General features: G+C 40.9%; 1 protein-coding gene across 5 annotated transcripts in view; it reads right to left on the bottom strand.

Annotated features, from left to right (window-relative positions):
• The window catches only part of THRB (thyroid hormone receptor beta), a 438,230-nt gene that overhangs the window by 93,207 nt on the left and 318,373 nt on the right, over positions 1-26,650 (bottom strand). For all 5 annotated transcript variants that reach the window (XM_072651177.1, XM_072651176.1, XM_072651181.1 and 2 more), the window contains one exon: positions 24,138-24,201. In XM_072651177.1, coding sequence (XP_072507278.1) covers positions 24,138-24,159 — 22 coding nt within the window. In that variant the 5' untranslated portion in view covers positions 24,160-24,201. The remainder of the gene's footprint in view (positions 1-24,137; positions 24,202-26,650) is intronic.

Genomic DNA, 26,650 nt, shown 5'->3' with positions numbered 1-26,650 from the left:
AAATGATCTTCAATACTAGTGGGACATCTGGTATGAGGTCTTTCATTTCCATTTCATCTCACTTGGTCCTTACAATGACCCTGGGAAGTAGGTCCTCATTTTATAATTGAGGAAACTGAGGCAAACAACAGTCAAGTGACTTGACCAGGGTCACACAATTGGTAAGTGTCTGAGGACAGATTTGAACTCATGAACATAAGCCTTCCTGATTCCAAGCCCCAAAGTGTCAAACACCTAACTAAATGAGATTAAAATGTAATGGTAAATATTTACCAAAATAAAGAAAATACACTAAAACATGAAAAAGGTTAATATCCATTTTCTAAGTCAATATGCATAAGCAGGCATCCTTAGTCCTCCCCTCTCTTCTATTTGAGTTTGCCACCACTTCTGTCTACTACCTATCTGTTTCTCTATGATCCAACGAGGTATAAAGGAATCTGTTCAACAGTATGGTGAACTCCCTTCACCCGTGCAGATTGCAATCTCTCTGTGATTTAGTGCAAGGCTTCTTAACATTTTTTTGTGTCCTAGTTCTCTGGGAAAGACTATGGACCCTCCTCAAAATTATGTTTTTAAATGCACAGAATAAAATAAATTGAATTACAAATAAAACTAATTATATCTAAATACAATTACCAAAAAAAAAAAAAGATGTTTGTAGACCCCAGGTTAAGATCCCTTGACCCGGTGGGTAGGTCCTAAGGATCTGTAGGAAGAAACCAAGCGTTGGCACCCAGCTGTATAAGCCACATGGAGGTTAAGTGACTTGCCTAGTGTCCCACAGCTAGAGTGAGTCAGAAGTGGATCTGAATTCACCAGCTCTCCCTGATTCCAAGACCAATCAGGCTGCCAAGTAGCTAGAGAGAGAGAGAGATAGAAAAACTCCATGGAAGGCCAACACTCACGATGGCCTGGTTCATTCCTGTTCATTGAAGGGTGAGTACCAACAAAAGGCACAAGCCAGACCATGGCTGTACTGCTAGCCCTACCGTTCCCAAGATACAGCACCAATATTAAGGAATTATTGTAATGCTTCAGACCCAGGCTGTAAACAACCCAGAGAGAAGGCTCTGAAGACTCTGAAGACAAAGAAGTCACTTGTATTTCTACGCAGCCACTGAATGGGGCTGACCGCCTCTTTATCTTGGCATCAGTCTTTTTCCAAACAGTCTCATCTCAAACACAGCCCTGACTCTTTGGCTCCGTGTTTGTGGGGCTGATCTAGCACTTCATAAAGGGCTATGGACTGAAAGCTGCTGGCCTCTGAAAAGCAGCTTTTTGGGATGGCTGAAAAGCATCTTGAAATGTTTAAGCCGGGTTACAAACCGGACTGGCTCCTGCTAGGTTTTCCCTAGGACCTTGTGGTCAAGCAGCTCTATCTTCCACTTTTCATGACATACAAATAATAATTGTCCATCATTTTGTTATTCCTTTTCTGAGGAGTGCCAGGAGATAGAGCATCATGGAGAATGCCAAATACTTTCTTCAACTTAGAAAACCTTCTCTTGTTGATGTATAGAGAGGAGAATCTTGCTAATATAAGAAGTAGCGTCTTTGTGACTTGGAAAATAAGAGTTTCCCTGCCTCCCTTTTGGGTAGTTTGTAACCTGGGTCTTAAGCTACAGTCTCCTTTATTCTAGGGTTGCATCTTTGTAACCGTGGGGCCAAAAGCAAAGTCATGGTCTGACTTGCCTTCTCTGTGTCATTCACTCGTCAATGAATTGTAGTAATCAGAGAAAGGTGAGCCAGGGTTTTGGATTGCAAAGTGAAATTTCATTGCCCATCGTCATGATATGGGGTAGAGTGTATAGGGAGCTATCCTTGGATCCAGGAAGATCTGAATTCAAGTCTTGCCCCTTAATATAGGGTTTTATAATAGGTAATATAGGCTGTTTAACTTTGGGCAAGTCATTAAAACTTTTAGTGCTCTAGGCAACTCTCTAGGACACTGATGTGCTGACCTCCACTGGTAGAGAGAGAGTCCCCATTTGGGGATATATACAAGGTGAAAGAGAAAGGGGGATGGTTTTGTAGTCAGGAAGTCCTTGCTCCTCTGGCTGTGTGACCTTGGATAAGTCACTTAACCTCATGGTGCCCCAAGCATCTCTAGGACTATGAGTTAAAGATGAACCATCCATGTGTGTGCTGATAAAAGAGTTTCCACAGAGATGGAACCTCCCAACATGGAAAAAATCTCAGCACACTGGGATTGCAAGACACTGGAAAATAAAATCATCTTTATCCTTGGAGAACTTCCATTCTGCTTGAGGTGTGTGTGTGTGTGTGTGTGTGTGTGTGTGTGTGTGTGTGTGAGTGCATGCACACACACATGTATGTATTTGGGGGGGTGGATATAACATGTACATAGTTAAGAAAATATTAAAATGAGTATCCAAATTGCACAACAGCTGGGAAGAGGAACAGAAATACAGCAGGAAAATATAAAAGTCTTTGGATATAGCCAGAGTACACGACGGAGAGAGCAGCAAGGATGAATTTTACTCGGGTAGAATCATGCACAGCAGGCTAGAGCAGAGAGAACACTAGCTCTGCAAAGGATGGGTGAGAATTCTGGCTTTTCTCATCATCTATGTGATCTTGGATGTGTCACTTAACCTCTAAGGGCCTCAGTTTCCTTTTCTGTAAAATGCACATGAAGGACGAGATGATCTCCAATGTCCTTTCCACCTCCAAATCTATGATCACATGATTTCATATGTGAGTGATCACATGATCTATATTGGTGAGGGGGTTAAGAATGAATGTATTAAAAAAAACTATTAAGAAGTTGACTGTGTTCCCTATTGTCTTGTCCCCATCTATTGAAGTCTAACCATTATTCTTCAAGGACCATCTTGAGCCCCCAGCTGCAGAAAGCCTGTTCCAAACACTCTATCCCACACTGATCTCTTCTGAATGCCTCCAATAAATACTATTTGTGTTCTTCACACTGACATACTCACATACTGTCCTGGAATGCTATTTGAACTTTTATGTGTATACAGTATCTCTAGTGATTTGAAGTTCTCTGTAATTGTGTCTGATTCTTCTTTTACAGTGTTCAGTACACTGCAGGGCACATAATACACAATTATTCAATAGAATTGAATACCATAGCTGTTCTGAAGTGCACAGTACAGTGGAGACAGCAGAGCATACTTTAAAGCCATTGTATTTACCATAATCTGGTGGATAGTGGCATTGGTCTATGGGGCAAGAAGGCAGCAGTTAATGATTTTCCCCAGTTTCTCCCTTATTCTAAAGATGCCTCTTTGTAGTACATAAGAGTAGGGAAAGTCCAGGTCCCTGGACTGGTGTCTAAGTTTGGCTTATTAGACCACAGAACTCCGAGCTGTGGAGAAGGCAGAATGAGTGAGCTAGGTGAGATATCTTTATACCCGGGCAGTTCAGCTTTGGGGAATCTAGACAACTGCCTGTCTTTGTCTATACAGACAAAGAGTGTGTTTGTGTTTCTGTGTTGTGTATATCCCTTGGGAAAGTTCAGTACATGAAACTGTGGACCAAAGTCATCTTAAGGTCTTGGACAGACTATACCAAAGGATTAAGCAAAGATGATTCTCTTATGACAGGAGCTGACCACTGTCTTACAAGCTCATCAACAGCTGTACCCTTCATAGCACCTATTCTCCTAGGTATGCCTTTATTACACCTTAGGTATGACCTTTGGTCGAGGCCACAGGGTCTGGCAGTCAGTAGTCATGGGACCTTGACATATTGGCTTTTGAAGGCTCACCAGGGATGCAGTATGAGAGAAGAACTATATCTTTTGGGGTTTTCCCCTCTTTCTGTTCACAACCATGTGGAAATTTGAAATTTATGAGGATATATAGTCCAGAAAATATTTTTCTACTATCTAAATTCACGAGTGGCAACAGTTGGCATTTTCTCCCATTCACCTCTTACACTTTCTTCTCTTTCTAGACTTTATTATATTTGCAGTGAAGCAGCACAGTGGATAGAGGGCTGGACCCGGAGGCAGGAAGACTCATCTTCCTGAGTTCAAATCTGTCCTCAGATATTTACTAGCTGTGTGACCCTGTGCAAGTCACTTAACTTTGTTTGCCTCAGTTTCCTCATCTGTAAAATGAGGTGGAGAAGGAAATGGCAAATCACTCCAGCATCTTTGCCAAGAATACCCCCAAATAGGGTCACAGAGAGTTGGAGACTACTCAAATGAATGAACAACAGGGTTTTTTTTACCTTTGAGATTACAAAAGATGTTACTCCAAGATGTGCTTCAGCTGTTTTCCTCCTTGACCCCTGTAATCCCATTCTCTCATTGATGAATTCCTCTTAGAACCTTCTTTTTAAAGAAGGGCCCAAACCAGTCATCTTTCATTCTCTATGAAATGGGCGACTGTTTCTTACTGGGAAGATCTTGGAGAAGTTGGGATAAATAAAATCTATTCTGCGTCAAAAGATTATAGATTTGGAATCACAAGTAACTTCATTTGAAGTGAGGAAACTGGGATTCCCAAATCTGAAGAGAACAGTTACTCAGAGAGTAAAAGGAGGAGCTGGGATTCCAACTCAAGTCATCTGAGTCCAAATCTAGCATCCTCTTCACTCTGCCATGTTACCTCTGTTGAGAGGCTCAACTAAGGTAATGCAGTAAGGAGCCTTGGGACCCTTAAAGGACTCTGTCAACATCCATGGTCATGCCCACTTATGTGTTTAAGCTAAAGCAATCATTGGGTCAGGTTACAGAAACTTCACAGGATTGACTCTGAGAGTTGAGGCTGTGGGGGAAATCTTGCACTGAGAAGAAAATTCAACTGTTAGATTAAAAAGGTAGATTCTCCCCCTGCCAAGATCATAAATATGATGGGGTTCCATACATTTTGAACTTCAGTCCTGTTGAAAAAAGTAATTTTTAAAAATGGATGAAGAATGAGGGAGAAACTTTTGCTAGCAGAATGAAAATATAGAGATGCCTTTTTATTTATGAACAATGGGACATGGAACCACAAAGAAAAAAAATCCCTGCCTATTTGCTATAATATTAGACAGTGAGGCCTAAAGCAGGGGATATCTCTTTCCTGGGGCCACAGAAGAAGCTCCCTAAAGTTTGCTAAGCTGGTTGTTTATCATTTGTACCGTTTCACCCACAGTCATTAGGTTGGGTTCCTTGGCCTCAGTCAAGGAGATTTTGCTTAGCATGTGAAAAGAGTTACAGCTGTTGCAGAAATATTTGGCCCTCTGAATGACGAATGCTTATGAGAGGTAACAGATGGTTACCGTGGGTGTTGGTTTTCTCCTGTCCAGGATGCACAGAACACACTATTTATACCTTGCTGCCAATAATTCAGAAGCCAGTTGGAACTCACCTTGTTACAGGGTGGTCCATTTACTCCAGGAGACATCATGGTACGAAGCATAGAGCTCTAGGTCTAGAGACAGGAAACTTGTGTTCAAATTCTACCTCTTATTATTTTTGTGACCTTAGGAGATTTACTTAAACCCCCTTGGGTCTCCTAAAATGAAAGGTTCAGACTAGATAGCTTCTAAGGCACCTTTCAGTTCTGGATCTATGATCCTCACTATTATCCCTAAACAGCTCTTCAAGAATTGGAACCCCTAATGTTGATGTCTATAGAATGCGTTAACCTCCATCCTGAAAATCCCTTATTCTAGATCTGCCTGGAGCATAACTGCAGGTAAAACATGTTAGAGTTGCCAGTTTTACTCTAGAGACTACAGAGGAAGGCCTTCATGAGACAGCCCTGAAAATGGGTCATGTTACTTTCAAGTCACACCTATTGAGACTGTCAGTATCCTAGGATCAGGATTAAAATAGTGAAGTAAAAAAAACCCCAGCATCTTGTCTTGGGGTTTCCAAAAATATTCAAAATGGTAGCCAAGAAAGCCAGTGAAATTGTAGTTAGTATTAAGAGAGGAATGGCGGTCAGTAATAACGAGGTGTTAATTCTACTTTATTCTTTCTTGGTCAGGCAACATCTGGAGGACGATGTTCAGTTCTGGAGACCCCATATTAGGACAGTGCTAAACTGGATGGAGTCTAAAGGAAGCAATGATGTTGGTGGACCTCAAGTTCATACCTTATAAAGACTTGTTTATGGAACTGGGGAGGTTTAATTTGGAGAAGACTCAGGGCCCCCACCTCTCCAGGTGGGGGGAGCAGAGAGAGACAACAGGGATCCTTAGCTATCTGAGAGACTGTCCTGTGGAAGAACTGGATTGAATTTGTGCTTGGTCCTAGAGCATGGAAATAGAAGTAGTTGGGAAAATGACAAAGAGGTAAATTTTAGGCTAGTTGGAAACAAAACTTCCTACTAACAAAGAATGGGCTGTAATTCCTAACAAAGTGGAATAGGCATCCTCTGAATATAGTGGTCCTCCACTTTCCTGGAGGCCTTCACCATGTAACCACTAGTTATGTGGATGTAGAGGGGATTCAGGCAAAGGTGACCTGAAGATGACCACTGAGGTGCCTGCCAGTTCTGAGATGCTGCGATTCGCCAGAGTTCTAGGAAGTGCGTTGGGTAGGTTTTTTCATATTTTCCATGAGAAAAGCAGCCAGGCTTCAGATTGATACAGACATTTCCTCCCTTTGGGGCAAAAAACATTTCATTCTGGAAAGGTTGACTGTTCACATTCTATTCAAGGATAAAGCAATCATCAGATTCTTGCCTATTTTTGGTAAGCTGATGAGTCCACTTTTTCCAGGATGGAAGTTACACTTTGGGAAACTGGGTTAATGCCTCCAGGTCCATAGACTACTATTGAGAGCACAGGTTCCCAAGGGAGGAAGAGGTATGCCAACTTTCTAGAGAGTCAAACTTTCTCCCTCAGAAGTAAGCTTTCCCCCAGAAGAATTGAGTTTAACATTTGTTACCTATGGGACACACACTAATCCCCAAATATCAGATGGTTTGGGCAGTTCAACTGTAGAATTCTCACATTGGAGGTCTACTATTGCAAATTTATCAGGAAATTAAGACATGCAGGCAGGTCCATTGGACTTCTTGTCCAACCTTATCACACATCTCTTCTCATCATGAATGACCCCTGCCGGCCCCAGCCCAGCCTCACCCCTCCATATCAGTCAGGCTGTTTTCCTCATTGTCTTCTTCCCCACAAAATATCATTACTTTTAGACTTTTCCTTATGCTACTTTTCTCAGGCATAAATCCTTCCTAAAACCCCATTCCCATTCAGCTATTGCCCCGGGCAGCCAGGTGGATCAGTGGATAGAGTATTCGGTGTGCTGTCAAAATGGCCTGATACTATGTGACCCTGGGCAAATCATACAAGTTCTTATGGGTTCAGTTTCCTCATCAGTAAAATGTGGATAGTAATAGTGCCTACCTCTCAGGGTTATTGTGAAGAGTAAATAAGATAATACATGTAAAGTCCTTTGCAAGCCTTAATGTGCTATGTAAATAGTAGCTATTATTGGAAATCTCTGTGCAAATCTCATTGATCTTTCAAGGATAAACTCAGTATCTCCATCTCTCTGAGGTCTTCCCCAATGACTTAGGACCATCATCTCTCTCTAATGTGTACTTCTAGTCTGGATTTGGTCTATAACACAGAGAATAACAGAGCTGAACCTCAAAGGCCATCCCATCCCATTCACACCTGAACAAGAATTCCATATCCAACACCCCAACCCCTCAAAAGGTCTCCCAGACCCAGCCTGGAACTGAAAGCCTGACCTCTTGAGGCTTCCACCCTACTTTGGGGCCACATAAGGATACAGATCTAATCTTTCTTCACCATTTAGTTGTTGGAAAGTAGCTTCAAGAAAAAATAGAAATATCATCCCTAAAAGGAGGTTGAGTGGTTCTGATCACTGATATTTAACTTCATGGCAAGTGATAATGAGCCATGACAGTTGATATCTGAACTTTATGGGGTGACAAATTCTTAATTACACATAGCTGATCTGCACAAGAGCTTTGAGAGAAATGGGCATTGATTATTGTTCCCATTTTACACGTGAGAAAATTAAGGATTGCTGAGATTATACTCACTTGCCCCAAGGTCACATGGTTGGTAAGAAGTTGAGCAGGATTTAAATTTGGTTAATTGTTCAGAGTCCTTTTTACCTTTGTGGTCTCATAATGAACACTGGATAAAGGAAATCTGCTCCCCTTTCTACGAAAGTTCTTATCTAATGCCTCAATTACTAGCTTCTCCTGCTCAACACATGCTTATTGATTAATTAATGTGTGGTGACTAAGATGGTCTTTATGATTGTCAGTCAATCAACCAGGCATTTGTTAAGTGTTTACTAGAGACTCATTGTTTGTCCTTCATTTTCGAAGAAGACAATGACATGAGGAAGGTGATGTCATGATTTGCAAGTGAATTGGTTTTAAGTGAGAAAGGGCTGTGTACAAAGTCACCAGCCTCACTTTCTTCTCTGGAATCATCTGGATTTACTGGCAAGATATAGATCAGGATGACTAGATATGGCCCTGGATGTAGTGGGAGACCTTGGCCTTTTTAAGCTAAGGTTTTCCTCAGGTCTCAGTTTGTCTGAGACAATACCCCTTCAGTGATCAAGACTAAGTAAGAAATGAGGCAAAGTTTTAAAATATACAGAGAAGTACATCAAATTTATAATAATACAAGTCATTCCTCAACTGATAAATGGTCAAAGGACATGAACAGGCAGTTTTCAGAGGAAGAAATTAAAGCTAGCTATAGTCATATGAAAAAATGCTCTAAATCACTATTGATTAGAGAAATGTAAATTAAAACAACTCTAAGATAGCATATCACACGTGTCAGATTGGCTAAATGACAACAGAAAAATGATAAATGTTGGAGAAGTGGGAGAAATGGAACACTAATGTATTGTTGGTGGAATTGTGAACTGATCCAACCATTCTGGAGAGCAATTTGGGACTATGCCCAAAGGGCTATAAAACTGTGCATACTCTTTGACCCAGCAATACCACTTTTAGGTCTGTATCCCAGAGAGATCATAAAAATGGGAAAAATATTTATAGCAGATCTTTTTGTGGTGGCCAAGAATTAGAAATTGAGGGGATGCTCATCATTTGGAGAATGGCTGAACAAGTTGTGGTTTATGAATATAATGAAATACTATTGGTCCATAAGAAATGATGAGCAGGGAGACTTCAGAAAAAATCTGGAAAGACTTTCATGAAATGATGCTGGGTGAAGTGAGCAGAACCAGGAGAACACTGTACACAGTAACAGCAACTTAGCTCTTCCAAAGATCTAAGACAATTCTAAAAGACAGCATGGAAAATGCTATCCAAACTCAGAGAAAGAACTATGGAGTCTGAATGCAGATGGAAGCATACTATTATGTCTCTCTCTTTCCTTTTTTTGTTTCTTTTTTTGTGGTTTTTCCCTTCTGTTCTAATTCTTCTTTACAACATCACTAATATGGAAATATGTTTAATATGATTATACATGTCCAGGCTATATCAGATTGTATGCCATTTTGGGGATGGGGAGTGGAGGGAGGGGGAGAATATTTAGAAGTCAAAATCTTATAGAAGTGAATGTGGAAAACTAAAAATAAATAAATAATTAAATTTTAAAAAAAGAAATGAGGCAAAGAATAGTTTCTTCTACCTAGTTCAAAACCCAAAAATCAGCCTGGGAGGGGAAGATCCTCAGGGTTTCTGGCCAGAACAGAAACAATGGCTATTTATACTCAATCCCAGACATCAGAGCTTAAACAATGATTAAGTGAGGCTTGGGCTGGGGCCCCCTGTTGCCCAATCAATGAGAGCCTGAATGATTTGGGTTTGAGGCATGGTCCTTCAATAAGAAATCTAACCTGTAAACCCCAAGATATCTTGTGATATTTCAAAATTTACATTCTTTTGGGCAGAGCACTTGCAGGTAAGGGTGTGGTTCCCTATGTGGACAGAGGGAGTGGAGGGAGGGAAGGAAGGAGGGAGGAAGGAAAGGAAGAGAAGGAAAGAAGGAAGGAATGAAGAAAAGCGGTGGCATTGCCCAACTGGTACTGGCTGGTTGGGTCCCCAGTGGGGCAGCTCCTGTTTCTCACAGATCATTGTTTGTCTGACCAGGTGTGATGTTCATCGCTAGGAAAACAAAGACACAAGAAACAATCTCTGCCCATTTCCACAGGAGAGACATGTACACACACATATGTATACATTATATATGTACATTATCAATAAGACATATATGAACATGTAAAACTCATATAGTGTGACCATGACTTAACCTTGGGGAAGAAGGTCCTAGCCATTGGGGAGAACCCAGAAAGTCCTCCTGCAGAAGGTGATTCTAGAGCTGGGTTGAGAGAGACCAAGTGGTTTAAGAGGTAGACATGAGGAGACAGAGGACTCCAGACATTGGTAATGATTAGCACAATGGCGTGGATTTGGGGGATAGAGTGTGGTGTGTGAGTACTTATATGAGTTGGCATATCTGGACAATGGGAGTTTGTGTCAAGGAGAGTAATGTATAGGAAAATTGAAAATATAGGAAGGGACCCACTGGTGGGCAGCTTTAAAGGACATCTGTAACTCTCCGGCTGAAATGCCCTCTGCGTATTGTCTTCTTCCTTGGAATGTGAGCCTTTTGGCAGCAAGGACTGTCCCCACTCCTTCTTAGAATAGTCATGGTGAGTGCCCAATAAATGCTCATCCATCCATCCATCCACCCACCCATCCATCCATCCATCCATCCATCCATCCATCCATCCATCCATCCATCCATCCTTCCAAGGACTAGCTTAGTTGAGTGAAGGAAGGCTCATTCCCCAAAGGCTGGCCTATGATAGAACATTTAGCATTTTTGGCCTTAGCTTCTCATGAGGACAAAAATGAAAAATGACCTTTCAGTCTGAGATCTGCCCCTCCCTTCCCTCCCAGCATCTGTTTCTTCAGGGAGGGACATGGGGAAGGGGACAGAGGGTGCTATGAATCACACCTAAATGATGCAGATTAACATCTAAAAATGTGCCTATCTGTCTTCACGGCAAGAGTTTTTAACCTAAGGTCTGTAGACCTCCAAGGAGTCTCTGGGTAGATTTCAAAGGGGTACCTAAGAGGTACAGTGAATAGATCACTGGGCTTGAAATCAGGAAGACTCATCTTTCTGAGTTCAAATCTGACCTCAGACACTTACTAGTGGGGTAAGTTTTCTGGACAATTCACTTAACCCTGCTTGCCTCAATTTCCTCATCTGTAAAATGAACTTGGAGAAGAAAACAGCAAGCCACTCCAGTATTTCTGTCAAGAAAACCCCAAATGGGGTCACAGAGAGTCAGACACAACTGAACAATAAAAACACGGAAAAAATATGGAAAATATTATACCTTTATTTTCACTAACATCTAACTGAAAGTTATAATTTCCTTTACTTATGTAAAACCATTCTGAACAAAGGGTCTCTCTATAGACCTGTGGCCAAAAGGTAAAGAACCCTTATTCACTGGGGTTTAAATATTCATTACGTATAAGAGGAGGGAGTCCAAGATCAGGCTCCTTATTACCTTTTACCTGGACTACTTTTAGAGCCTTCTACTTGGTCTTGGAATGTCTTCTCTTTTCTCTAACGTCTTCTCTTTTCAATCCATCCTTCACCCACCTACCAAATGAAAATTCCCTAATGCTCTTCCTATTTGCCCACAGTGGCTCCCTTGCTCAAAGACCTTCAATAGCTTCCATTGCCTGTAGGCTAAATTACAAATAGCTGAAGCCAAACTTAAATATCAAAGAATAACATTAGGCACAAATGAACAGGCCTTCCATGCCTGGCTCCACCCTACCTCTCCAGTCTTATTTCACATCATTCTCTCTCATGTATTCCATATTCTAGCCAAACTGAGCTACGAAGATTAATATATTATCATTTCTCTCTCTCTCTCTCTCTCTCTCTCTCTCTCTCTCTCTCTCTCTCTCTCTCTCTCTCTCTCTCTCTCTCTCTCTATCTGTCTATCTGTATTTTGCCTCTGTATATTTGTACAGGCCATCCCCTACATATGGAATATCCTCCTGTTTCACTTCTCTCATTCAGATTCCTTTTCTTCATCCAAAGCTCAGCTCAGGTGCTACACACCTCCTCTAGGAAGTTTCCCCTCATCTTCCCCTCCTTCAGGTATTCTAGCTCTCCCAAATTCTCCTGGAGCACTTGGTTGGGATTGATAATTTGCCCCCATCATTTCTTACTTGCATTACACTTATTTGTGTTCATGTTGTGTCCCCAGTAAGCCCTTTGAGGGCAGGGGGGGCTTTGTAATTAAAATATTTTGTATCCTCAGCTTCTAGTACAATGCCGTGGATAGAATACTTTATCAATTTTTTTGGGAGAGTTCCTCCCCTTCCCAAATGACTGTTACAAAGACAAAAGTAATTAATAAAATGTATCTTAAAAGTAATAAATGTTTGAATAATTATAAATAACAAAATGTTGAACTGACTTATGATCAGAGAAAAAGAGGAGAATCCTCATGGACCTTAGCTTCTGCACATCCATACACTAAGATTCCCTACACTTAGGTTTCTGGTACTTGGGAAATAAAACCCAAATATCAGCATGATCACTAGAGGTGAAAGCATCAAGATGGACAGAAAACTGACGTGTTCTTGTAGATGGCTAATATTTCCTGCTCAGCCTCAGTACTCTTTTCAAACCTGGCACTTTTGCTCTGTAGCTGAGCCACTGAGGATTGTTTTTCTAATTAAAGTTCTGTCTGCAATACTGCTTCCCTCCTCTTCATAAATTTCCCAAATCAGATACAGCTGTGCCTGGAAGGATTCTGTTTCTCACAACTTTGAGCCATCTGCTGGGGATGATGGCTTTGCAAAAGGTCAGTGGCTGCTTATGGTGGTTATGGGCTCGATGTCAAAAGGGGGGAATTGGGAATGCAGCAGAAATACCCAATGAGGACCAGGAAGGGACAGGCTCCGATTCTCTCTTAGGACACACACGGTGGCTGGGCAAGTACGGTATGTCCTCGTAAAAGAGCAGAGGTGAACCGCATATTTTCTTGGGAATGTACGGAGAACAACACGTGCAAACCAATAGCATGTCTGATTTGTTCCACAGAGTAATAGGGAAGGACCCAGAAAAAACATGGAATTTGGGAAGTTGAGGCAATGACCTTAGATTCAATTCATCTTGCAATAACTGAATGCTGAATGCATAAGATGCTGGGGATATAAAGAAAAAAAGAGACAGTCCCTGACCTCAAAGAGCTTACATTCTTTTGTGAAGGAGCTGCTATTTACAGAAATAAGTGTGTGCAAAATATATACTGGGGAAATGCAAAGTGGTTTTTTTGGGGGGGGAAGAATTGAGTTGAGAGTGTTACTAAGTGGGGAGAAGTGGCAGTGTTAGAAAAAGTCTCTCGTAAGAGGGGTTACCTAAGAAAGAAACAAGGGATTCTCTGAGGAAGGGACGAGAGGGGGCATTACAAGAGGTGGGAGATGGTCCTTTGGTTGTAAGGGAATAATGGATCAGTCTGGAAAGATGTTTTGGAATTAGGAAGAGAAGAGCTTTGAACATCAAGCAAAGGATTCTGTATTTATCTTAGAGACAACAGAGTGACGGCGACCTGAACCAGGACGGCTGCCCTTTAGAATTTAACAATTACTCAAGAAACAAGTGTTTTCAGATGCAGGAAAATATGGAAATGAACTCCCCCTGATTGAATATAAACCTGATAAATAATACATTTTTGTGCTACTCACATCGCCTTGGTTAGGGGGAGTGTTCTTGACCAGTGGCCATGCCCATCACGGGCCCCAAAGCTGTTTCCTTTGGTGGGAGGAAGAGGACCTGGTCCCTCATCTTCAAGCAAGATTTGGTCCAAATGGAGACTGATTTTTCCAAAGAAAAACTAAAACTGAAAAAAACAACCATTCCTCCTATAACATGTTCTGAGCTAAGTCACAGCTACTGTGAAATGATGAAGGCTCAGCAACAGCTTCATCCATGGAGGCACCCTCCTCTTCCTCTTCAGCCTCAGGCCCTGGGATGGCTTGGGTAGTAATGATAATATAAACCACTGACACGTCTTTGTTCTGAGTCTATACCTGATTAAAAAATTTTTGTTGGAGTGTTGGGATACTCCAGCTATGGAAAGTCCTTCCACAGATACTGTCTGGCTCCTCTTCTATACCTTATAGTTTTAGAGTCACCTGTTGCATTGAGAGGTTAATTCACTTGTCTTGGGTCACCTGGCTAATATGAGTCAGAAGCGGGGATTTGGACACAGGTCTTTCTGACTCTAAAGCTGGACTTCTGTCTGGGCCTATAAAGTTTGGGAAATTTATTTCTATATATGATTGCATCATCTGATCTCTAGAGCAACTAGGTAAGGTAGACACAGTAGAAAGAAATGTAGGACTTAGGGTCAGGAAAATCTGGATTTGATTCCAACTTGGACTACCTAGGTGTGTCAAATTATCTGACCCCCTCAAGGTTATTTCTTATTTTAAAAAGTGAGGACAATTGAGGGTGTCTCCAAAGTTATCAATGTTTTAATGGCACTAAGAATTTTGGGACAGTCTGGAATACCTATCCCACAGCTTTGTCATGAGGTTCAGATGAGATACCAAGTAGAAAGTGCTTTGTAAGGCTTTAGCCTCCAACATTATTATTATTATTACCATTTTGTAAATGAGGAAACTGAGACCCAGAGAGGTAAAATATTTTGTTTATACTCATATAGCTAGTATGAGTTAATAATAGGATTTGAACTTGGATCCTCCTGAATCTTAGTCCATCAGTGATATCACATTGCTTCCCTCAATACCTAGGGGCAGGGGATGGGGGTCAGGTATAGTGTAGGTACAAAGGATGCTCTGGAAGAAAAGGGACCATTGGTACTAACCACTCTGAATCTTGTGGTCCAGGATGGTCATGTATATTTACTTTACAAAACAGAGCTGTCTAAGTTACTGATGCTGAGTATGCCTTAAAATACATGGGGTTGGCAGGAGAGGGCCCAGTGTAATGGACAAAGGACCTAGGAGTCAGAGGACCTGGGTTTGAATCTTCCCTCTTCTATCACTATCTGTTGGAATTTCCCATTCTCAGGCTCAGGTTCCTCCCTTGTAAAATGATGGTGTTGATGACATGATCCCAGGTTACTTCCAGGTTGAAATCTACATTTCCAGGATTTGTGAAGGTAATCCCTAGGCAAAACTGTAAGTCCATTGGAAGTGTATCTTAGGAAAGTTCTCTCCTTCCTTTCTGTATCCTATTTCTTCTTCTCCTCTGACCATGTTGCCCTCTGGCTGGACTGTCTAAAGCCTGAGGGTCACTCTCTCCAAACCCTTAACTTGTCTGTGACTGATTTTTAGCTGTCAGGAGGAAAACAACTGGATCAAGTTAACTGACACTAAGATATCAATGACTGGATAGGAGACTTAACCTTCCTAGGCTGTATGATTGTTTTTTCCCTAATGGAGGTTTACTAACCCAAACAAATGTCCAGCTAGTATAATTTCTGAAGGTATAGAGTCAATATTTTGGGGCAAGGGGTATAAAACAAACTTATCTCATACTAGACTGTAAGGTCTTTGACGCCAGGGAGGCATTTTATTTTTCTTCCTCTGACCTACCTGATTCTGCACGTTTATCACAGATTTAGAACAAAAAGGCACCTTAGCGGTCATCTAATCAAGACCCCTCATTTTCAGATGAGGAAAACTGAGTCTAGGAGATGTAAAATTACAAAGCTAAGGTCATAGAGAGGATGACCATGCCCAGAACCATAAGAGGAAACGAGGTCGCTGGACCAAAGGGTCATAGATTTAGAACTAAAACGACCCCAGGAAACATCTAGTCCAGGTCTTTCATTCTATAGTTGGGGAAACTGAGGCCTAGAGAGATTAAGTGATCTGCCTAACAGGTAACATCAGAGTCTTCTGATTCTAGTCAATGATCTTTCTGTTATATTGTAGGGCCTCCCTTATCTCACTATGTTGCCTGATATGATACAGTGTATTTCTTACACACACACACACACACACACACACACACACACACACACACACACAAACAAAAAGCTTTTCTTTGAAAAGAATAAGGTGGCCTCAGATTCAGGCCTATTATATCCAAATTAACCTGGTAATTATACAACGCCAAGGTGCAAATCGTATTATACAAAGCTAGCCAAGCAGACACAAGATAATTCATCTGAGGGATAAAATTGAAGGTAATTTCTTTTAACTTCGAAGGATTAGAAACATATTTGACTTACCACTGTGCCAGGGAATGTCAGCTCCAAGTGGAGCTGACCCAACTAGGCTGTTTCCCCAAATTACTCACTAGGCCTTCTCTGGGAGAGATTTCACTCTTGGGCACCATCAGATAGGGCATGTTCCCAGCTGAAGACACAGACTAAGAGCTATTTGCATAAAGTAATCCAATGGATCCTCATTAAACAATTCCTCAAACAAGCAAAACTGAGGGGAGAGTTCAGACTTGAGGCAGCCAATTACCACATTCAAGCTAGACCCAGTTTCTAGATTATTTGACTAGGTCCCAGTGAGCTCTATCTCCCCTCACTTGGAAATGTCTTCCCCATCTATGTGAGGGATCCAGTCATGGGTGGAGCTGAGCCCGGCTGCCTTATTCGGGATCTGGGCATCTCTCCTTGCCAGTTCCGTCTGTCAGTTGCTGGAAATTCTTCCTTCATAAGCCTCATCAGGCACGGTCAGCTAGCCATGACCACACAGTCACTGCCTTTTGATTTTGTCTACCCTGCATGTGTTCCTATAAATAAACGCTGTGCAATCCAAATTGTTATGCTTTTAATGAAATACATTATCTAAAATTCACAAATGCTGTAAATTTCATTTCAAGCAAAGTGAACACTTTACCCATTTCTATTGATGTCTGTGGCTTGACAGCTGAAGGATTATATTCATTGATGTTTTCATTCCTCTTGGAATTTATACAATAAGCATATCCCCATTGCTTCTATAGCCCAGGACTTGTATTTAATTACAAAAAAAGTGGCCTCTTATCTTTCCAGGTTAGAGTACGCAGAACATAAACATGAAAGACCAAAAGAACAGAATTTTCCCCATGACCACTGCAATCAGAACCCCGTTGAAAAAGAGAAGGATGAGATGATGATGATCAACGACAATGATGATTACTACTTCAACTGACTTCCAAATCATGTGGAATGAAAAGCTCTAGAAAGATGGAGGTCCAGTAGATGAAGTTCACACCAACCCCATCATCCTGTCTGCTTTAGGAATTTTCCCAAGGATGTTTTAGCCTACATAAATACAAATAAAGATAGAGACAAAGAGATAGGCAGACAAATAGACAGAAAAAAACAGAAAGCAGAGATGGATATAGATAGACATAACTAGATAACAATATATAGACATAGACAAAGAGACTGAGATAGAGATACATAGAAATAGACAGGTAGACATAAATAAATAGAGACAGAGATAGATTGATATGTACAGGAAATAGAAATAAAGATGGAGTTAAATAGACACAAATAGATATGGATAGAAATAAAGATAGATAATTATAGATAGGCAAAGCTAGAGATAGACACAAATAGAGATAGAGAGAGAGATACAGAGAGAAATGGATAGAGATAGAGATAAAAGGTAGACAGAGATAGATACATATACAGGTAGACAGAAAAATCATTTCTTAAGTACCTATATGCCACTAACTGTGCTAAGTACCAGTAAAACCAGACAGTCCTTACATTAGGTACTCATATTCTCATAGTGGAAGGGAGCTGGGAAGGCAGAAGTAGGAAGAGACCAGCCGATGTCTCAACATGTTCATTCAGTTGCAAAGAGCAGTTATTTCATCTACCTGGGCAAGAGCTCACTGAACATTAAGCAGAAGTGAATGAAGATAGCATGTTGCCTTTTTCTTGATCACCTCTATGGGAACTCGTAGAATGTAAGATGAAAATAATAATAAATAATAGTGACAATCCCCATAGAGAACTTGAGAGTTCACAAAGCGCTTCACATAGATGGTCTCCCTTGGGTCTCATAACATGCCTATGAGGTCGTCACTCTGGGCCTTCTTATCTTTGCTACACCAAAGAGAAGCTAAGGTCCATGAAGTCGTGACTTGTCCAGTCATATGGCTAGCAAGTGTCAGAGCTGGGATTTGTGAAGCAAATATCAATTATGGGCTTGCTGTGCAAGCAAAACCCTGTTCATGTATGTCATAAAAGGGTTGGATTTCCATTAATTAGATAATAAATAAAATTTTCAAGTTTTGCAAGTGGGTAGTAAACACTTCAGTAAATTGATTCTTGTGGTTGTAGGAGGGGTGGCCAAAGAGGGCTGGCCCAGTTTGGAAGAGAATGTGGAGAAGGGCTTTTTGGAGCCTTTGAAGAAGGGATTATTCCAATACAATGATCATTAACAATGATCTATGAGAATAACCAAAGGTTATAGAAAAAATCATTCAGAACAAATTAAAAAGGAAATGGACAGAAATAGTTAAAAATAATTACAGTGGACAGAATCTGGATGTTCTCAAAAATTAGCCTCACAAGATCAATGATTTATAGCTAGAAGGGATCTTGGAGGTCATTCAGTCCAACTTCCTTGTTCTACACTTGAGGGAAATTGAGGCTCAGAGGGGTTGTGACATATCCAGGGTGATGCAGTTAATGTGTCACTTGCCTTCCTGATTCTAAACCCCAATACTCTATGCACTCACCACACCATGCTACATATGAAGATGCTACATACATACATACATACACACACATACATACATATATAAGATGCTAATGTTCTGACTTGTTGATGACCTTGGTTACTTAATGTATAGGAAAAATGTAAGGAAAGGAACACTGGACATGAAGTGAATCCTCCCTCCAACACGAAGTGACCATGGGCAGCTCTGGGTGATACCTCTAGTATTTACCTCTAAGGGCTGTTGTAGGGTTCAAGTGAGATAAAATGTATACAAATTACTTTGCAAACTTTCAGTTCAATAACCATTTATAAAGCATCTACTGTGTGTAGGACACTATGCTAGGGATGGGGGACATGAATGTAAGCAGGATCTGCCACATGACCAGACCGCTTAAAATAGCATCACTCGAATGTAATGGAGAAGAGATGGGGAGAGAAATAGAGCCCACTGGGCCTTCACAGAATGACGTCAGAGTCAACCTTTGCTGACACAAAGATAAAAACCATATAACTGTCCCTGTCTTGATGAGATTTCTACTAGGAGATAAGCAAGAAGAATTCTCATGCGATTTTCTCCCCTATACAGATCACTGAGGATAAGAACAGAATGCTTAGCCTATGGTATTCTTTCAGAGATAGTTTCATCACAGTATTTGTTAATATGGTTTAGATAATGTTTTGGGTCTGTCTGAGGACTAATCCTGACAGGCTTAATGCGAAAATGTTAATGGCTAAATGATGGTTAAAGATATCCATTAAATAATAATTGTAATATTGGGAGTACGGTGGCTGAGATTCTGGTAGGAAGAAGAGCAGAAGTTGCCAACTCCATTAGCTAGCTCCACCTGGTCCTTTTCATTCCCTTTCCTGAGTTGATTTGCATGGCAACCAGGGGCCATTATGGGAGTTGAAAAGAAGCCCTTCACCGCAGATCTGCCCTGTACCTTCACAATTTTGCTAAGTAGAATTCCTAAGAAACCTGGAAAGAACCTAGGCTTTTGACCCAAAGGTATGATTGAAACTAGAAGGAATTTTTAAAATGGAAAATTTTTGAAATTTGAACTTAAATAAGAGTTTAGTTTGAGATACTTCTAGTGGCAATAGGAAAAAATAGTTCAGAAACAAACTTTAAAATGCTCAAGGGGGTTCTTTAGTTAGCTGGCTAGGAGGTCTAAGTCATAAAAGAGCTAAAATAGCCCTGACCACTACAGAACTGATAAAATCTTTTCCTTTTTGTATAGGAAGCTGTATTTCTCCTGCTCCTTGGGACTGCACTTTGGAGGTGTGACTTGCCCCAATCACTGCGCTGTATTTTTTCTCCTTCACATCACTTGTTTTTACTATATCCTTTGATTAAACATCAATGAGTAAACAATGAGAGTTCCTGAGCTACCAAGACTGAAGGAGCCTTCTAAGACTCATGTTTGGGGTCCGAGTGGAAGCTCCAGGGTCTATCATGACTAGTCATCAAGATATGATGACTCACATTTCTATAGTGTTGAAAGGTTTACAGAGTGCTTTCCTTTCACCATGGATACAGAAGTTTCATTTGTGGAGGAAATATGGCCAATTTCAAAACGCTCTTCTCTAAGAAGCAATGGTCATAGATAACCAGTGTCACTTTGAATGACCCACTGATGGAAAGTTCCATTCTTCCAGATAATTTATCAGCAGGAACATAATTTCATTTGCCATTTGGGGAAATTGGGGACCTGAAAGTGCCAGTGCCTTCCTATGCCATACTGGGAAAATGAAATTGATTTCTTAAAAAATGCTTGTGGCTAGGATCTCCACTTGGGCTTTCTACTTTGACAAAAGAAAGTCAATGTCTCCCCCCTCTAATTATTAATTTTTATCTTCCACAATGCTGACCTGTCCTTTTTTCTGTCACATCCTAAACACCAGGAGTACTGGGTGTCCCATAGAACAGTAGTATGCAATCAAAGCTGAAATTGGTCATGACTTTTCTTTTTATCATGGCCACCAAATGGAGTTGACTGTGGCTGATGTAAAAAAAGAATAGCATGGTAGAGAAGAAAAGATTGGATTCTATAAAGTGGTTTTCAAAATGATACCTTGCTCTGAGTCTGAGTGGCTTGTTCCAAATTGCCATTCTAATTTATTGCTTCAATTTTAAATAAATGCTCTAAAGATGAAAAAAGAAGAGGGGGAAAGTTGTTGACATTTCTTTTAACTTTTTTCAAAAAGAAAAAAAGAAAACATTAAAATATGGAAGAAAAGATTTTAAAAGCAGCCTTAAGTATGATACTCTTGCATTCCATCCAGTTGTCCTGTTCTTTTCAGAACACATCTAGAGTCTAGTGTTTAGTTCTGGGAAATGTAATTTAGGAACGGCATTGATAAGCCGAAGACCAATAACAATGACCAATAAAAACAATAAAGGGCCATGTAAGGCAGAGCTGAAGGAACTAGGAATGTTTATCTAAAGAAGAGGAGCCATTGAGGAGGACATCTTTGATAGCTTTCTTCAACTACTTGAAGGCTGTCATCTGGAAGAAGGATTAGGTGGACTCTGCTTGGTTTTGGATGACAGATTTAGGACCATTGGATAAGTGTTGCAGAGAGGCAGGCTGATTTTAGAGGAAAAAAGTTTCACAATGATTTGAGTTGCCCAGAAGAGAAAGGGCTCATCTTGATGCGTGTCACAGAGGTAGTTTTTTTCAGTCAACAAGCATTTACTTCGAATCAATGATGTGTCAGGAACTGTGCTAAGCACTGGGTGGGGGTTGGAAAAAATGGCCTCTGAGGGAGAAGGTTCTTGTAACCCCGAGATTCTGGAGCTCACTCTGATGAAATCAATCTGAGAAAGAGCCAAAAGAAGTTCCTACAACTATCTGAAGTGAAAGTTAAAAAGTACCTGCATAGCTATTTACCAATGACATTTTGTTGACATAATTCCAGTTATCTCTTTTTCACCATCAGGGCTCCAGATGCTTTTCATCCATAACTTTTGACTTGCCAAGAGTTGTCAACAAAGAGGGGCTTATTGTAGAATCAGTTAGGGGGCATGGCCTGGAGCAAATAACCCTCTGTACTCTCACCATCCCCTACCATTTAAAAAAAAATTATAGTTTACTGGTGTCCTTTGTTTTTACTACAGTTATTAATGTGGACGTTTTCTCTCAGCCTCCCTGACCATTGAGGAACAGTTCCTTTGTAACAAGAGTCAGACAAAACCCACCAGCAGAGGAGTACGTGCAGCTTTCCATACCTATAGGACGTGACCTCTCTGCTTGAATGGTAGGAGCTCTAACACATTTAGTTTGGATATTGGGGAAAAGCTTCCTAATAATCAGAGGCATAGAAAATAGAATTAGCTTCTTCAGGATGGACTGGGATCTCTTCCCCCGGAAGCCTCCAACAAAGGCTGGGTGATCAGAGTTACAGAATCTGAGCAGCAAGGGACCTCAGTGGCCAACACATATGTGAAGGGAGTCCCGTTTATTGGGTGTGTTGTAGTGGTGGTTCCTTTTCGTGTACTCTTTCCCCCTCCCCATTTTATTCAGGTATTCAGGTGAAATTGGGATAAGATAGAAACCAATAAAGAACTCCCAAAGAGAAAAGCAGCCACCAAAAGTGTGTGTGTGTGTGTGTGTGTGTGTGTGTGTGTGTGTGTGTGTGAGAGAGAGAGAGAGAGAGAGAGAGAGAGGAGAGAAGAGAAATTGTGTGTGAATGTAAGTTTGAGTATGTGAGTGTGAGTGTGTGTGTGTGTGTGTGTGTGTGTGTGTGTGTGTGTGTGTGTGTGTGTGTAGAAGGACTGCCTGCCTGTAGAATCTTTGAGTCATGCACCTGATGCCTCCCCGAGTCACTGACCAGGGACCATAGGTTGCCTTAAATCGAGCCCAAGGCAATTAGCCTGTCTGGCAACTGACACGTTAGGGATGGCTTTGGGAAGATGATGTCCAGATGCTTTTGAATCAGCAAATGGAAAGCCATCTTTTTTATTTTTAAAGTTAAAAGAAACAATAAACTCTACTCATCATCACAGAAACGACTCACATTTTGAGATTACCAGGCAAAAGAAAATGTGCAAATGAAGATTAAAACTGTTTACCTCAAAGTATCAACTGAGACTGAGAAAAGCCTGTTTTCATATCAATACTTCTCTCTTTACAGGGAAAACTGCCCTGAAGAAGAGTCAGTGACTGGAGTTTTGAAGGTCTGGGATGGAGGGCATGCAACCTTGGATAAACTATTTAGACACTAGGAAACACTCATGCTTTTGAAATCTTCAGAGGTCTTTGCCACTTTCTCACCCATGCCCCATCATATACTGTAATAATGTTTGAACAAAGACCCTGGGTCCCCCCCTCATGACTTCCAGGTAGTTGGAAATGTTGAGAGCATCCCTCAGCTAAGATATTCTGACCAGGTTCCTCTGAAGTTACCGCTAGGATCAGAACCCTGGCACTCAGTCAATTCAGTTCATCCAGTCCAACATTACAAAGCAACAACAATTGCAAGGTACTGCACTTGCGCTACCTGTCATCCCAACCCAACCCAGCCCAATCCAACTCAACTCATTTATTAAGCATCTATTATGTTAAAAGTACTTTGCTACAGTAGCAAGGTTATTGAACCTTAAAAGCTGTATTATCCTCTATTTCCCTAGCGATGGGGTCTTCAGGTACTGGCAGAACTGAACCTGTAGGCAGGCAATACAGACAGCTGCTTAAGGTCTACTATACAAATTGGTACAACCAGGGTTTCTTTTCTCCCTTTCTCCTCTCCTCTCCTTTCTTCTCTCTCTCCTTCCTTCCTTCCTTCCTTCCTTCCTTCCTTCCTTCCTTCCTTCCTTCCTTCCTTCCTTCCTTCCTTCCTTCCTTCCTTCCTTCCTTCCTTCTTTCCCAGGTATCGAGTATGGAGGGTTCATTCACAGAGGATGAAAAAGTCCCAGTGTGGAAACTCCCTATGAGTATGGTTTGTCAACCTGTCTGTAATATATAAGACTATAGAGTTCCTTAGGGTTACAGGAAGATTAAATGACTTGCCTATGGTCACACAGGTATTATACCTAAGAGGTAGGATGTGAATCCATGTCTTCTTTACTTTAAGGCCAACCATCTACCGACCATACTTTGTCATCTTCCCTTAATGATATGAACATACTTTTAATAGAGAAAATTGTACTTGCAAGGACGTAAAGGTACTTATTTTGCATTGTCAAGTTGCTTACATTATTGTGAACTTTCAAAGGCTTCATTGGTTATTGATACTCAGGGGCACCATTTTTAAACCTTGTGGGGTTTATGCCTGTCCTGGCCAGGAATGGGGACACCTTTGTGAGGAAGGTTTCATTGGGTCTAACTATACTGTTATTGCCTTGGAAATAATGGCCCTGAGACTGTCAGGTTGGCACCTCTCCAAAGTTCAAAAGATTCAGCGTAGACAGTATTAAAAGGTAAACAGACCCACAAACAACACAGATGTCATCAACATCCAATATAGAGGTACCTGACATACTGTTGGGAGTCATGGGTCAGTAATCATTCTGGATCTTCTTATTTGCTGAAATCACCTGGAAAAAGAAAAGAGAAAGAATGCTCATAGATGAACCATGGACTGGATCCAGCACCCGGATCTCAATTCCCTTTCATTAAAAAAAAATCTCAACTTGCCTCCAAAGCCATATTGTATGCATCGTCTTATTTGTCTCAACAATGTGCCTTTATTGTCATTAACCTCTAACTGAAATTGACCTGTCCTTTAACTATTTATTCTGAGAAGGCGTCCGTAGGCTTCACCAGACTTCTGAAGGGGTCTTTGGCACAAAAAGGTGGAGAATCTCTTTGCTAGAAAATCAATCTTATAGATATTTTTGTCTAAGGGAATGGTCAGAAATTGGATATTTATTTCAATGTTATTTTAAAGTAATTTTTGAAGCACCCTTAGATCTAAACCCATATGGAATTCTCAGAAGCATAGCCCCCATGCCATATGTGAACGGATTCCCTGTGTCTAAAATAGAGTATGCCAAGGGTGTTAGAAAGAGGATGGCAGGCTGAGGTATCACTTTCTAGGCCCATTACAGGACTAGATTTGAAAAGATCTGCTTAAAAGTTCAAAAAATTTTAATGAAATCAATCAGACATATAATATGTTGGCCAATATCTCCACCAAAAAGGCTTCACTCAGACAGGACATCATGGAAACTTAGGTTCGGAAGCTGCTTTAAAATTTAACCTAAAAAAAAGCAAATGATCTGCTTCCTTCTCTCCGTGTTTACGATCACTCCTCAAATTACTTTGCACTAAAATTTTTTAAAATTTACTTTTCTTTGTAATTAAGTTGTTTCTCTCTAGTAAAATGTAAGTTCCCTGAGGACAGGGACTATTTTCCTCTTTGTCTTTGGGTCTCCAGTGCCTGGTACATTGGACCAGACCTACGATTCCATTGTATGAAATGCCTGGTAAGTAAGCACTCTGTCAATGCAGGTCAATAACTGTTCTGCAATATGTACTTTGAGCTGCTTGAGAAGTCAAGATGACATGCCCAGAGTCCTACAGCTCAGTGTGTCAGGGAAGGACAGAGCCTGGGTCTTCCTGACCTCAAGCCAGCCCTTTATTCACTATACCACATTGCCTAGGATGTAATATGCACAGTAAAAATGAATTGTGCTGATTTCTCTGTGGGCTATAGAATAGGAACCAGTTCAATTAACTTCAGTCCCCTTGCCTTGGCCCACTACACCATGCAGTAGCAACAGATGACCACTCATGGTTCTGAGATATTCTCCACCACCTTGTACCTTGGAATGGCCCCTGGGCACAGCCACTCAGCTCTAGGACAACACATTTGGTCCATGCCCACCATGTTTCCAGGTTGTCCCTCAATCCTATTCACTGCTCCAACTTGGTTCTGAATGTGGGTGAACAAGGTTATAATCCCTCTACACTCCCTCCACACTCCCTCCACAACCTGTCACAGGACTGGGATAGGTATGGAAACATTGTCTACATCCCAGTGAAGTTTTTTCTCTAGACATGCACATAGCTTACACAATATTTCCTTTATAACTTATGGTATCAACAAGAACATGTCCAAACAGCTAGATGAAGCCTCATTCTGCAATCACAAACGTGGAGGATGCGAAACCTCAGCTGTGTTCTAGCTTCAGAAAATAGATTCACTTATTTTAAAAATTCTTTTTACTTGATGAAATCCCAAATGAATATATGTATATTCTATAAAAACTGTATAATCTGTGAAGTGTGAATACTATTCGACAGAGAAAATCTAAGAAGTCAGAATAAAGTAAAATAATTATACCAGCGTGATATTTGGTGTTGGCACAATTGTTATATTTCAAAAAACTTGAAGGATTTCTTGAAGTCTAATTAAAGCAAGACTCTTAATACCCTTTTCAAGTAGGTAGGTGCTCATCAAATTAGGTTATTCTCGTGTTCATCTCACCTAAATCCATGTCCTGGATGTCAGTAAAGATGCAGGTGAGGAACATCTGTTCCTATTTCTTCATGTTTAGAGCCTATTTTCTTTTCTTTCTCTTCACCCATTACATTTACATTAATCTCCTAATCAGGCTAGTAATAGTAATTAGGCTATTATATTAATCTCCTAATTTTTCTCCCCGTTTCCAGGTTCTCCTCTCTCAAACTCATTCTCCAAATGCTTGATGCCAACTTTACCAACTCCTAGGATCTTACCAAGTCCTAAAATGCAGATCTGATCATGTCACACACACTGTCCCCACCACTGAACAATCTTCAGTGGCCCCCTTTCCCATCAAGATAGGACACACATGAACAGCCTGGTATTTAAGGTTCTTCTGGTTCCCACCTACCTTTCTGAACTAATTTCATATTACTCCCTTTTATGCACTCTTAGCTCTAGTCATGGGCTGGTAGGTGGTGCCATAGTGCACACAGTGCTAGGTCTGGAGTCAGGAAGACTCATTTTTGTGAGTTCAAATCTGACCTCAGACACTTCCTAGATGTGTGACACTGAGC

The sequence above is a fragment of the Notamacropus eugenii genome, chromosome 3 (assembly GCF_028372415.1).
Source record: "Notamacropus eugenii isolate mMacEug1 chromosome 3, mMacEug1.pri_v2, whole genome shotgun sequence".
NCBI lineage: Eukaryota > Metazoa > Chordata > Mammalia > Diprotodontia > Macropodidae > Notamacropus > Notamacropus eugenii.
This window is presented reverse-complemented; position numbering and strand designations above follow the sequence as displayed.